The 15,130-nt window shown below is 26.9% G+C and overlaps 1 protein-coding gene across 8 annotated transcripts in view; it reads right to left on the reverse strand.

Moving 5' to 3' along the window:
- Nucleotides 1-2,343: 2,343 nt before the first annotated feature.
- The window catches only part of LOC103570517 (nucleolysin TIAR), a 209,868-nt gene continuing 197,081 nt past the window's right edge, over nucleotides 2,344-15,130 (reverse strand). For 7 of the 8 annotated variants that reach the window (XM_014444861.1, XM_014444863.1, XM_014444859.1 and 4 more), the window contains 4 exons: nucleotides 8,164-8,293; nucleotides 4,907-5,154; nucleotides 4,639-4,819; nucleotides 2,344-2,862 (listed from right to left, as the gene is read on the reverse strand). In XM_014444861.1, the coding sequence (XP_014300347.1) occupies nucleotides 2,821-2,862; nucleotides 4,639-4,819; nucleotides 4,907-5,154; nucleotides 8,164-8,293 (601 nt within the window). In that variant the 3' untranslated portion in view covers nucleotides 2,344-2,820. Of the gene's footprint in view, nucleotides 2,885-4,638; nucleotides 4,820-4,906; nucleotides 5,155-8,163; nucleotides 8,294-15,130 lie in introns of all 8 variants that reach the window. The other variant, XM_053742346.1, reaches the window with a different exon arrangement.

Below are 15,130 nucleotides of genomic sequence, written 5' to 3' on the forward strand. Positions count from 1 at the left end.
GGATTGCTCATTATATAAGCTTATTACTTATTATTATAATTATAATAATAATAATAATTATCATCATCATCATCATCATCCATTATCTAGGCGTGTGCGCACAATAATAACGCACACGTCATTTCATTTGTCAAATTACCAATCTACTAATTTGATATATGTATACAATGAAATCTCCCGTATCTCTCGACTTTGTTCCCATCTCACCGCATTTTTATAAAATTTTTTTTATTATTATTTGTTTTTTCTATTTATTTTTTTTTCGACCTAACTAATAATTTACATCATTTCATTCATTTAATTAATTAGTTAATTAATTACTTTTTTAATTCATTTTTTAAATTTATTTCACGTCATAATTTTTTTAAATATTTTCGGACGCAGTTTCGCGGTATACAACTCGGTTAATTAAGTCCCCCCATTTTAAATGCGAGAACGCCGAGAAGCACCGTATTCACTAAACTATTTAACTACATTTACACTTAAAATTTTATTTTATGTTAATAATATTTATTATATGTTTGTATTAGTTTTTAGTTTATTTTTTTTTTGTTTTTTTTTATAATAATAATGCACCCGTATATGCATGCACTTTGCTAATCAATCACTGATTCATTTCACTTCCTTTATCCTCTTAGTTATTTTATTTATTTTATCTACTGATAAATTGGATATTAGATGTTTTTTATTAACTTTTTTTTTTAATATCATTATTTTTACTTTTTAACGATTCATGTTCCACGTTTGCCATGACCTTTTTAAGGCTTCTCGGTTTAGTTATGTACGTTTAAGATAGAGAGACATCTAAATTTAATATTAATATTCGTTGATTCGTGTTTTGTTATTTATTTTTCAATAAAATTTTTTTTTTAATTAAAGAAAAATAAGTTAATTAAACACTTGTACAATTAAAATTGACTAAAAAAAAAAATAATAATATTTTTAAATAATTTATGTACATCTACGTTTAATTATCCTCATCAAGTTTCATATCACATTCATTCGTAAATTATTTGAAAATATAAAATGTCAAAATAAAATGATAAATTAATTTTAAATAAATAATAAGTAATTGAATTTTTCAATTTATCCATCACAATTTAAACAAAGCGTAATTATTATATTTTTTAATAATATTATTTTAACAGAAATTTCTTAAAATATTTTAAATTGATACTATTACAATTGTACGTTTATATTCGATGTACATTGTCAACGTTCATTTTTATTTATTATTATTATTATTATTATTATTATTATTATTATTATTATTATTATTATTATTATTATTATTATTATTATTATTATTATTATTATTATTATTATTATTATTATTATTATTATTATTATTATTATTATTATTATTATTATTATTATTATTAAAATCTCCGATTGTTTAATAAGTGTTAATTATTACTGTTTCGCAAAAAAATGGCAATAAAAAAAAATACCTTGTATATGTAAATAAAAATTTTTCGTACAACGGGAAGTAATAATCCGTGTATACAAAAATGACGTCACTACAGAGGCAATTTATTAAAACGCGTACATATACTGGGATGATAAAACGTCATTTGTGATATTAAGATAAATGTTTGTTTAACAATGTTATATACTGTCAATACATTTTTTTTATTTTGACAATATTTATTTTGACGTGTCGATGTATTTATATTATCCATCGGCATTGGACTTTTATTATTATTATTATTATTATTATTATTATTATTATTATTATTATTATTATTATTATTATTATTGTTATTATTATTATTATTATTGTTATTATTAATTTTTTTTCTAGTGCGCATTTTACACACAACAATCTCCAATGATGACTTGTGCGCTATAATAATTGTTGGAATAAAAAAAAAAAAAAAAACTGTTACCACAAAACAGATGATTGGGATCATATATCACCAAATGACAAATTTTTTATTTTTTCATTTCAAAATTCATTCTGGGAATAAGTTAATGGATAATACACTAGATTCTCCACTGCCCAAATCATTTTTTTTTAATTATTATAATTATTATTAATATTATTATATTTGTTAAAATTGTATTAGGATTCTGTAATCGGGTTTTTTTTTGTCGACGTACAAACTACCGATACAAAAATAATGATAATATTTGACGTGAATTCTCACCGCAAATATTAAATCCACATTCACTAGTAATCATGATCAAATAATTTACACACAGCTTCGTCGATTATTTTATTAAGTACAACATACATCCTTGGTGTATTTTGGATTATTCAATATATATATATATATATATATATATATATATATATATATATATATATATATGTATTGAATTTCATTAGGTATTGAAGGATTACCCGTACACGATTGATTGCTAAACACATGCTCGGTTAATACACATTTAAATACATATATATGTATATAAACATATACGGATAAATAATAATGTTCTAAATTTGTATCACTTACAAGACGATACGCAATATACGGTGGGAAATTTATAATTTTGATTACGACACAGAAGTAATTGAAAACAATTGGTCAAAGTTGTTCCCTTATGTCCTTTTTTTAAAATATTTTTTTTTCTTTGAAGACAATGCACAGCAATTTAAAACAAATAATAATTAACTGTTAATATAATTTTTATCTAATAATCATGAACCGATATTAACATACATATTATTAAGTTACATCCCATAAATTTTAGTTGATCGTGGTGTTCTTATTGTTGTGCCTTTGATGCAGACGATGTTAGTGGTAAGAGGATAGTTGTTGCTATAGCTGATAGTTGTTGTTCCTATTGGTGAATTGCTTGGATGCTTCTTTACCATCACACTAGAAGACTAGGTGTCAGCCAATCCTCATCCGCTAGCTGAACCGCAACCAAGAACACACTTTACCATTTGAACATACAAACGATAATTCAGATGTTTTAATTTTTTTTCGTGATCGTACTAATTACAAGTGATTATTTTATTATTATTTTTATACTGTAAAAAAAACCGGGGTAAATACAGACGGTGTAGGTGTTCAAATTTTCGGTGTCAAATTAACACCACTACCGGTGTAAATATTCTTTACCGATATTAAAATATTTTTCGGTGTTGAAAATATTTAACTTTGTGGATATTTTTATTTACTCGATTACTATAGTTAAACAGTGTTTTTATTAATTAATTCAATTATTTGTGATTGAAGTAGTAGACGTAAAGTTGTGTAATTTTGAAATAAAATACGCATAACATAAACAATTATATGAATAAATACATAGCAAAATTAAAATTTCCTCCTGATAATATTCATTCAATTTTGATATTTTTTTATATGTAATATATTTTATATTCTAATCTCTTTTTTTTTTACACCGATTTAACACCGCCAAATTACACCGCCTAAGCCTGCACTGTAAAAAATTTTTTGGACCCGGTGTAGTGTAAATGACTCGGTGTGAAAATTTCGGTGTGAAAATTACACGAAATATCGTGTTATATTTAGACGGTGTGAATTAAAAATTTTTACACCGACAACCGTGTAAATGTGTAATTTACGATAATTTTGCGTTAAGGAAAATTAATAATAAAAATATTTAAATGTTAAAAATACTATTTAATATTTAAATAATATTAATACAGCTATTGATTAAGTAGTTAAAGATGTTCAATGATCATTTGTTACTCGATAATCAAAATCATACAGAGTTACACGGAATGGTGTAAAAGACTAGATTACACGGTGTTAAAATTAGACGGATAGAAAATTTACACCAAGAGAATTTCATACTACACGTCCATGTAAAGTTCTCCGGGTCCATTTTTATACCGAAATCTTTGACAGTGTGTGTTATTTTATTCTAACACCACGCGGTGTTAATTGTCCATTTTTAACACCGTTCTTTTTACAGTGTAATAGACTCTAAAAAAAATGTAAATAATTAACATTGTGATTCGGTTATTTATTTTTGTTAATGACTTAACTTTTTTTCTTATTATTAATATCTTTTCATATGCTAATTTTAAAGTTAAAACTAAGATGTTCATGTGAGTTCGAAACTCGTTTTAGAAGGTTAAAGTGCTCTATTTTAAGTTTAATATTTTCTGTTCATATTAAACAGTTTTCAAGAGCTCGTGAGTTTACTAGATAAATTCAAAGCAAGTGTCTAATAATTTTTTTTTTTTTTAACATTATTACTTTTATTATTATTAAATTTTTAATATATAAATATTTTAACACTCGAAAAATAATAAAGCTTGAGTTGTAATTAAAAATATGAAATTATTTTAAAAAATATATTAAAGCAATATTTACGCAGTGAAAATAAAACACTCAACCATTCTAGATATTTTTTTGTCACATTAAAAATAATGTAAAAAAAAAATTCTGTTATTATTACTAGGACCAGGACATTAATTAACCTTTCCTGGACGCTCCCAAACCCCGAGCAAATAAAAAAAAAATTTAATTAAAAACCACTTAAAATTACAACAGCTCGATTTATTAATGTCCATAACGTTGTTAGCAATAACTGATAGATGTTTTTCTTTTTTTTTTTTTTAAGATAATTAACATAAAAGTGAAAATAATAAATCTATAAAATAGTGAAAAATAAAATAATAAAAAATATAAAAAATAAAAATAGCCGTGAGTTTACCTGGAATTGTTGCATAGGATAGGCCATCATTTGCGCAGGTGGAGGTTGAGGTTGAGGTGCAGCCTGTACTCCTGGGGGTGCCGTCACTGTTGTAGCGTGATGTGGTGGTAACTGAGGTCCACCAGGTAAACCTTGGCCCCATCCAGGTGCAGTACCTGCTGCGTGTACGCCCATACCCATTCTATACACAGACGTTAAATTATTATTATTATAAATAGTGAAAGCAAATAATTAAGTATATAATGAAATAAATATAAAACTAAATTACCCCATGTACTGAGCTTGTTGATAACCAGCAAATTGACCATAAGTGTAGCCCTGCATACCTTGAAGAAATCCACCAGCTTGCATTTGAGTTGCCGCCGTTGTCGGATAAGATTGTGGTGGATACCAATATCCTAGTTGACCTGTGCCACCAACGCCACCGACATTTCCAACACTTCCCACACCCGCCGCAGCAGCAGCAGCCGCGGCCGCTGCTGCTGCATAATATGGATATGTTGTCGAGGAAAGTGCCTATGTAGTAGATATAATGCATAAACTTTTTACATACATACTTATATATACATATATGTGTATGTTGAATATATATGTTGAAATAAATACATTAAAAGCAATCACAATCGACCATCAGCAATTATTCTACAGCAATTCTACTTCTCATTACTTAACTTTTGAATATCGATGGCCTAATTAGCAAAACCCCCAATGCCTTTGTATGCTATTCTATTGGAGTCATTTGGTATTGGCTTAGTAATTAGGCCATCGATATTGAGATTATACGGTTTTAACTTCCTGCTTTAAAAGTTGCCAACTTACGGGATTTTAAATTACATTTTTTTTATTTTTTTTCCAAGTAATTTCATTTCTTTGCGGTAAATTCCACTTACTCTTATTATCTTACGCATAAATTATTGTTATGTTATTTTATTAAAAATTATTTCAACTTCGAATTTTTTTTTCAAAATCAACATAATTATTTATGTATTGAGAGAGAATCTTTTTTTCAAAAATTACAAAAACAGCTTTTATAAAATTTATCAAGTTACTGTGAAAATAAGATTTTATTTTTGGTAACATTAATCATCAATATTTTTATACACACTGCAAAAAATTGGGAGTGAATTCGGAGTGATTACGGATTTTATTCAAATCAGAATTCACTCCATCACTTGGAGCCCTGGATAGGAGTTTTATAAAAAAATCATTCCACATACGGAGTAAATAAGGAGTTTCTTTTTTCAGTGCAGTGACTTCGGAGTGATGTGGATTTATTTAAATCCGACTTGAAGTTTTAATATTAAGAGGATTTGTCATCTATTCTCTTTCTCACATACATTGAACAAATGAAACCGTCCTTGTTGCACTTACATTAGCAATTGGTAATTGCAATTGAGTCGTTCTCAGACATAAACTAAAATTTTCGAACCAGAAGCATTTCATTCGATAAATAATAGTTTTACACATCGAATGAAATATTTTATTTAATGATTTGGATCTTCATCTATGAAAATAGTTAATTTGAAAATCACCTATTTCAATTTCTTAAACTTAACTCTTTTTAGAACAGAACTTTACTCCGAAACAGATTTCAATATTAAATTAAACTTCCCCCCAGATTTACTCCGCGTTCACTTCGCTAATTTTTTACAGTGTACTATTAAAAATTTTCCTTAAGATTTGAAACTGATTCTTTGAATTTATTAACAAGTTTAAATCAGTCAGAAGTTTAAAATATAAATTAACTTATTTATATACTTTATTTTTACATTGTTGTAATTTTTAAGTCATGAAAATTAAACTCATCCCGAGTCGAAATTTAAATCGCTGATTGAACATACGAGACATCGAAAGCGTAAATTCAACCTTTGAAGATGTAAAAAGCCGTAAAACGTATTTTAGATGTAGTTGACGTACGAAAACGTAAATAAGACTTGCGTAATCGTAAATTGTAGATACAACCTTTCAAAACTTGCAATAAAACAATTAAACTATATCGAAAATATTTAATTACCAAAAGACATGTCTAGCAGCCAGAAAACAAGAAATAAAAATTCTTAGCAGCTCAGTAGAAAAATATTTTGGGGCTTGCAAGAAATGACTAAACTGTTGCCCAGTTTATCATGCTTTTTTGGGTCTTACAGACTACCTAGAAGCTTGTAGATAAGAAATAAAAATTTTCAGCAGCTGTAGAAAAGTACTTTGGGGCCTTGTCAGACATTACTCTCCCGATGGCTAGTTTACAAAGTGTAGATTATGGAGCTATCTCTTGCAATGCTCTAAAAACTTTTCAACGCAGCTGCTAAGAATTTTTATTTCTTGTTTTCTGGCTGCTAGACATGTCTTTTGGTAATTAAATATTTTCGATATAGTTTAATTGTTTTATTGCAAGTTTTGAAAGGTTGTATCTACAATTTACGATTACGCAAGTCTTATTTACGTTTTCGTACGTCAACTACACCTAAAATACGTTTTACGGCTATTTACGTCTTCAAAGGTTGAATTTACGCTCTCGATGTCTCGTACGTTCAATCGACAATTTAAATTTCGACTCGGGACAATGTATATTATTTTATTTCACTTAAGTAATTGTTTTTTATTGTCTATGAGTCAATTAATTTTAAATAATATTTATTTTAACGCTGATAGCTCTTTGAAAAACTCTATTTTTTAAAGAGTCACATTCTACTTTCATTAAAAATTATACTGTAAAAAAAAGCGGTATGAGTTCACGCTGCTTTGGTACTAAGGTTACCGATGTTAAATTTAACCCCGAAAACGGTGTTAAAATAACCCGGTGATAAGCGGTGTTAAAAAAATTTATTTTTATTTTTGAATTATCAGAATTCGAAATTAATTAAAATAAAAAAAAAAATGACCATACCTGTACTGAAAGTTTAAATTCCTGCCCTGTTTATTGTGTGTCAATTGTTTGACACCATTAAGTGTAAATTTAACTAAAGTTGAATGTGTTATCTGATCTTAACAAGTTTTAAACCTGTAGTATTGTTCGACACAAGTATAATGTGTTAAATTAACACAAATTTTTCAACCACACACTCATATTCCGACTAAAGCACCGCTTTAACACCGGTTGAATATCACCATTACACCGGCGTGAGTTCATTTTAACACCGCTTTTTTTACAGTGTACTTAAATTTTTATAATTGTATGAAAAAAATCAACGTCATATAAAATTTATAAATTTAATTAAATTTCTATGTCAATTATTCTTGAAAACCAAACAAAATTTCTAGCAATGTATATTAATAATAATTTTTTTATGTTAATTACTAGCAGTGATGGTAAACGTAAAAGCAAATGGATATATTAAATATAGATAGTTGCAAACAATTTATAAATATTTATATATAAATATATTTATCTCCGGTTTACATATACGAGTATATAAATAGGGGATATATATTCATATTCATGTGTTCCAAATGAAATTGAATGCATAAGCAGTATGTTTCCATATATATATATATAGATCTAAAATCAAATGCTACTGTAATATTTACCTGTCCGGTTTGCTGAGCGTTATTTGGATCTCCACTCTCTTTACCCCAACTGCACTTAACAGTCTGCCCGTTGATATCCGCGTTGTGAACCGCAACGATTGCGTGTGTTGCTGATTCTTTCGTGGAGAATCTGGAGCAAAAAATCAATCACTTTATTCTTTTATACAATATAATACTAACTGCCCTTCACTCATTTTAAACTAAAAGTAAAAAAAAAATAATAAAAACTAAATTACATTCTGCTGTTCACGCTAAAGAAAATAAAAAATTTACATTTAGATTAAACTGTTGAACTATTTTTTTACAAATAAAATAAATTGATTTAATTTTTTTATAGAAAAAAAATACTACAAGTACTTTGTAGTGAAAATTGGTTATATCGATTTTATAAACGTTTGAATATTGATCAGTTAATAATCGACGAATTATATAATGGTTAAATTATTTTAATGATTTCAAGTTAATTGATATAAATTATTTTATTTAATTAGTACTAATGTATTTGGTATATTCAAAATTATTTTATTTTTATTTTTACGTAAACTTTTTTCAACTCGCTTTTTAAGAGACATCTTATTTCATTATTAACTCTTGACTTGCAAACTATTTCAACTTATTTTTTTTTAAACTTTAGCTTGAGTTAAAACTTTTTATTAATCTTTTATATTTTTCTTTTCTTAAGTTCATTAAAGTTCATCTCATTGTTACCATAATTAGTAAATCTATTTAGCAAAATTTTTGTTTTTATTTTTAAATATTACAATCAATCAAAATTAATTTTTGAGTGACACTTTACCCGCATGTGGGCTATATCGCTGTTGATTGAAAGTCATAATTGTAATTAATGATGTAGTTATTATTAGTACAGGATAATATTTAAATACAAATTTTTTAATTAAATTGCATAACTGTTGAAAAATTATTTTCTTTTTAAATTAGATTTTAGGTATCAAATTAAAGCATCTGATCTACAAATTATCATTATTATCATTATAGTGGAAGGGGGAAGGGGGCAAAGTGGGTCCCTAAAGAAAAACGGGCTTATATTCTCAGTGGTTCTCCCTTGTTTTACTTCTTTCTAGCCCCTTACTATGTTTTTAGTCTTAATATGCCGCATCTGTTGAAAATTAAAATTCTTTAAATTTGGGACAAAATGGACCTCTAAAAAATCTGCTAAAATCCGACTATTATTTTATTTTATCTCAATAGTATGTTACACATCAAGAGAGGAAAGCAGGACATTCCAAACACGGGTTTAGATTTTCTACTTTCCTCCATGGTGTGTCTTTGATTTTTCATCAGATCTGCACTTAAAAGATCAATTTTTCGTCTCTGTTTTGTGGGAAGAAACGCGCATGCACTTTTTTTATTATTTCTTCACTTATAAAAGAAAAGAACGACTTTCATCCCCTTAAACAGGGCAGGAATTTAAACTTTCGGTGCAGGTATGGTAAAAAAAGCTAATTAATAAATTTTTCAGAATATTGATTTTTTGCGCTTAATTATTTTAATGTTTTGTATACAGATACATTAAACCGACTAACGCATAAGCTCAGGAAGCTCCACTGAAAGAGCACTCAACGCGTAGTCGTCATGGTCTTGGTTCAACTTCCAGATTATTTTCAAGCTTTGAAACAAAAAAATTAATTGCAAATTTGAATTCAGAAAATCTTTCTAATTAGACGAGTTAAAAGTAAACCACAATCTCTAAAACTTTGCAAGTTTTTCGTTTTATTATTCTACGGTTTCTTATTCTTGGATCATTTAAATTGAACAAAAATTTTAGGAGCCCATTATTCCCCCTCTCCCTTATTTAAAAAAAAAATTAATTCTTACAAGTTTACATCACTACGGGAGCAATAATTATGATAAAAGCTTTTATATCTTATGGTAATACTAGCTGTCCCTCACCCGCTTCGCTGGGCTGAAATTTATGTTTAGTTATTAATAAACTATTCTTGAAAAATTTTATATTTGTTATTAATTATTTTTTTTTTTTAATTTACTTTTTTTCAATATACACCTAATTATAAAATTTACTTACAATTTTAAAGTCGAACCAAATTATAATTATTTTACATAACTACATTACTAAACTAAAAAGTTATGACAATGCTTCTTTATACACTAAATTACGGGTCATACCATCTTCTGGTGCATAAATTAATAAGCTGGAAGACTCATAATCTTTAAAAATTATTAAAAACAATTATTAGAATATATTTACGAATACATGGGGCTTAGGAAATTAAATAATATTAGTTACGTGATTATCGTGAAATTTTAGTGGATGTATCCGGCTCAACCGAAGAATCATAAAAGTTGAACTCCTAATAACTATACTCCTTCAGAAAGCGTAAATACAAAATACTCAACGCCATTATTAAATTGAAACTCATACGTATTCACTATAAATCCTTTGAAAGTGTTTAGAATAATAATTTTTTTAACTTTTATTGTACCATTAATTTTCAAACCAACAAAAATTACATACTCATATAATTGATTAGCCCTGATGTACCGATGACGAATAGTTATGATATCTCGCAAATGCATTATTATAAATAATTCTTGACAGCACTTGATTTACCAAATGTCAAATCGATAAATAAACATAACCAACAGAATTAAAAAATGTTATTTTAAACAAATGACAATCGAATAGAATAAAGTTAGTTACAATAAAAATTCATTATTTCTAAGTCAAAAAAATATAAGTTCCGGATAAGTAATCACCAACATATCATATACTAAAACCTTCTCCGAAACACGCTGCATCTTATGATATGAGTATTATTTCGATCGGTTCAGTAGTTTTCGCAGTATAACCGAACAAAAAAATCGGCTCTCCATTTATTAGTATTGATGATTACCATACATATGAGAATAATTTCTATAAAGTATGAATAAATTCTATGTCCACATTGGAACAGTTCCTAGGTGCATATGGGAATAAACCTTATTAGAATAATAAATCGTCATTTATAATTATTTAAGAGATTGTTAAATTTACAAAAACCTATTTAATGATAATAATAAACATAAAGAATTGTAAACAAAAATGTATGAATATATTTCTTTCATGTCTGACAAGTCGAAATTTTTTCACTTGATTAATAATTATTATTAATAACATGAAATTATGTAGACTGTAAAAAACCAGGTGTAATTTCGGAGTGATTTGGATTTTATTTAAATCCGCATTCACTCCGATTCCAAGTTTTAATATTGAAATAAACTTCAACTCAGACTGAATTTCACTCTAAGGGAATTAAGTGAAAATACATAGACATGGACTCCGCATGCATTCCATATTCACTCCGGATTTAAACCACGTTCACTCCGCAAATTTTTTACAGTGTATAGTAACAAAAAGTTAAATATAGTTAGTTAATGAGTAGTTGAAGCGGAAATAAAGTTCAAAATTATTATAGGCTGTGCCACTTCATATTTTACGATTTTCAAATATTAAAATAATTAAAACCAGTTAAGCATAATTATTATTAATTTTCTCATATGAATTATCGGTTTTATTACTCAGTTTGATATTTTTAATTCAAATTCTCATTATTCATTAAAATTTTCAATCAACAACATTTTAATTAAAAATAAAAAAAAATTAATTAATCTGAAACTTTTTCGTTTAAAATTCTATTACCCTACGGGTAATTCTAGTCGAGTTTCAAATCACAAAAAATTATACATAAAGTTTTTGCTATTGAACTTATTTTATTTGTGTTTGATAATTTTTTTTAACTACGTGGAAATTTTAAGTTACTGATAAATAAAATTTGATAAATCGACTTCTTTACTAACAAGAATTTTTTAAAATAATTATCCCAACGTAGCTACCAAAAGTTCTCATAACACAAGAGCTAACTTTTTTTTAAAAAGCTTTTTTTTTATTCTCTTGTTAAGAGTATTTTCATTCTTCCTTTCAATATACCGACATATTTTAAAAAATATGTATCTTCGTACTATACATTAATTATAGAGAAACTTAAGTACAAATTAGTTTTGGTCCAGTTTCAAAAAACTTCATAAATTATCCCATTTTCATCTTCACTCGTAAGTAATGTATTACATTTTTTTTTTTTTAATGCATTAGCGTATCCATTAATCAATGATTTGCGAGTTTTTACTTAAAAAATTTCTACTGACTACCAAATTGAAACTTTAAACTAAAATATTATAATTCAAAATTAAACCAATTTATAAAATACTTTTTATTATTCATTTTAAATGTTGAAAAGAATTGGTTCAAAAGAAATTTAAATTAAATGTTCCACATAAGAGGCAGTAATGCGATTAACTTTAGAACTGACACTAATAACTTAAGTTGTATTTACAATGATATTTTGAATTTTAAGCGTCATTAGATAACGTAATACAATAATTATAGGTGTTACTATAGTATTATATTACCTTGATGATTGTACACAAGTCAAAACTATATTAGTATTAGTGCATTGCTGAACTGATTGTTAGTCAAGAGTATATATATTTTTATTAATTGTTTGTTATTTTTTAAATGCTTAATATGTATGTTATTAATATATAAAGAACTACATGGAGAGAATTTTACTGTAAAAGTCAATCAAAAGGCATCAAAAACTGAATCAGTAGTTATAACTAATTACATGTTGCGATCACTATTTTATACAGTACAGTGCTCCTCCCCTAAGATATCCTTCTGTAAGATATCACTTCCCCTCATTTTACTACCACCTCCACTCAATTCAGTTTTCCCACTACACTCAGTGGAATTTACTTGCGCTTGCGCTTGAGTCGTTGCTATAAGTCAGCTGTTTACTCATACATAGATATACTTATAGATAGTAAGATTTAAGATTGTTGTGATATTAGTACTATTAAGTTTATTTATGATAAATAAAAAAATATCTTATGTCAAGCAATAAAAATAATAGCACAATAAAGCGTAAACAACCGACAGCGGTACCCGTTTCGGTTAAAGTTAATGCTTTAAAAGAATTAAGTAATGGGGTCCCAAAAAATGTTATTGCTAATAACCTTAATGTAACCCCGCAAACAGTTCAAAAGTGGAAAAAAATAAAAAAAAGTTTGATAATTTAGTGCAGGAATATGGTTGAAAGTTTAATTTTACGTACTATTTAATACCATATTTTATGTAATATCTTTTAAAGATATAACTGAAGTAGTGAGTTTCAGGTTAATTTTAATTTTCTTATTTATAAAGACGAAATTTAAATTTAATATTTTTGGACTGTAAAACATGTGTAATATTGTGATAAATGAAAACTATGTCAAAAAAATAAATAATTCGTTCAAATATTTCGCGCTTTTTTTAAATACTTCGTAGGCCACTGCGCATGCTTATATTTTTAATAGCTCCACTTTTTAAAAGTGGAAGGGGTACCTCTCTAAGATATTTTTCCTGGAACCAGAGCCCCGAGTCTGATATCTTAGGGGGGAAGCACTGTAACAATTTTATGGATTAGAATAGTGAAGCGATTCCCACTGATTGAATCAGTAACATTTTGCTGATTCTAATAGTAAATCGATTTTTACTAATTGAATCAGTAACATTTTACTGATTTGCAATGATATACTTAGGACTATTTACATCAGTAAATATTCATTGATAATCAGTGAATATTCACTGATTCGGATTAAGAGAGTGGGCCCAAATAACTATTACTATCTTAGCTAATAAAGAATTTAAATATCGGCGTTACACGGAGAAAAAAAAACTGTAATTTTTACTACGTTGGCATAGTTTTTTTCTCCGTGTAAGTCTGATGCTTGTCTACATGTAATTTTATCTTTGTTTAGCTGTGTATGCGATGAATTTCACTTCATACTTGAATGATTGCTATTTTGATGGTTATACTTAATCATATCACGAAAAAAAATGAACTATACACTGTAAAAAATTTCCAACAAATTTTACTATGGGTGCATTGTAACACCGGACCATAAGAAAACTGGTATGAAATTTACAAGTGTCCCATAGTAAACAGTATGCGCAGACGACACGATTGGGACCTATGCGCATACATTTACTATGGGATACTTGTAAATTTTGTACCAGTTTTCTTATGGTCCGGGGTTACAATGCACCCATAGTAAAATTTAATGGGAATTTTTCACAGTGTATAAATTGACAACGACATGTAATATAATGATAAAGTGACCAGCAAATACTATTATTCTAAATAGTAATTTTTTCACTTATGATTACAACGTGAATAATTACAGAATAAGTATAAAAATTTATTGTCTATGCAAGAAAAATTACTATTTGAACTTTAAAAATCGTAACCGATACTTATACGGAAAAAAATAATTGATAATAATTGTAGTTCAACTTCTAATTATTTATATTATGTTCAATAACTAATGTCGTTTCAATCTGTAAAATTATGATTTTTAAACTGCTATAATTAATAGTTAATCGTTGAAATATATTGATTGAGTATTTAAAATTACTACTTAAGCCTTAAAAAACTACAAAACAACTGTCAAAAAAATGCATCTGTTATTAATTTCTCACGTTCTACTCAGAAATATTTACTGAGATTCGGTCTAGGCGCGCTGTTGACGAGAATCTCAGTAATATTTACTAATTTTTTTTTTTTCCGTGTAGAAAATTGACGACACGTATTATAAAATTTATTATTTGGAATGTTGAAATTCCCCATACTGGCACTCGGGTTCTGGGTTATAATTTCAAACACTAATTTTTAAAGTTTTTTTTTTTCCGTGATTTAAAGTTATCAATAACAGCTCTAATATTTGGAAATTTTTGTTTTATTCGGACTTAAACGATTGTATTGTTACTGATTTTAATTATTTAAAAGACAAAATGGACGCAGCTAAAATATGGATGTAAATAGAGGATTTTAATTTATATAAATTTATCCATGGTAACAGTTACCATCTTCGATTGTAACAGTTATGATCTTTAATGGTTAGAATTAGCATC

This window comes from Microplitis demolitor, chromosome 10 (genome assembly GCF_026212275.2).
Source record: "Microplitis demolitor isolate Queensland-Clemson2020A chromosome 10, iyMicDemo2.1a, whole genome shotgun sequence".
NCBI lineage: Eukaryota > Metazoa > Arthropoda > Insecta > Hymenoptera > Braconidae > Microplitis > Microplitis demolitor.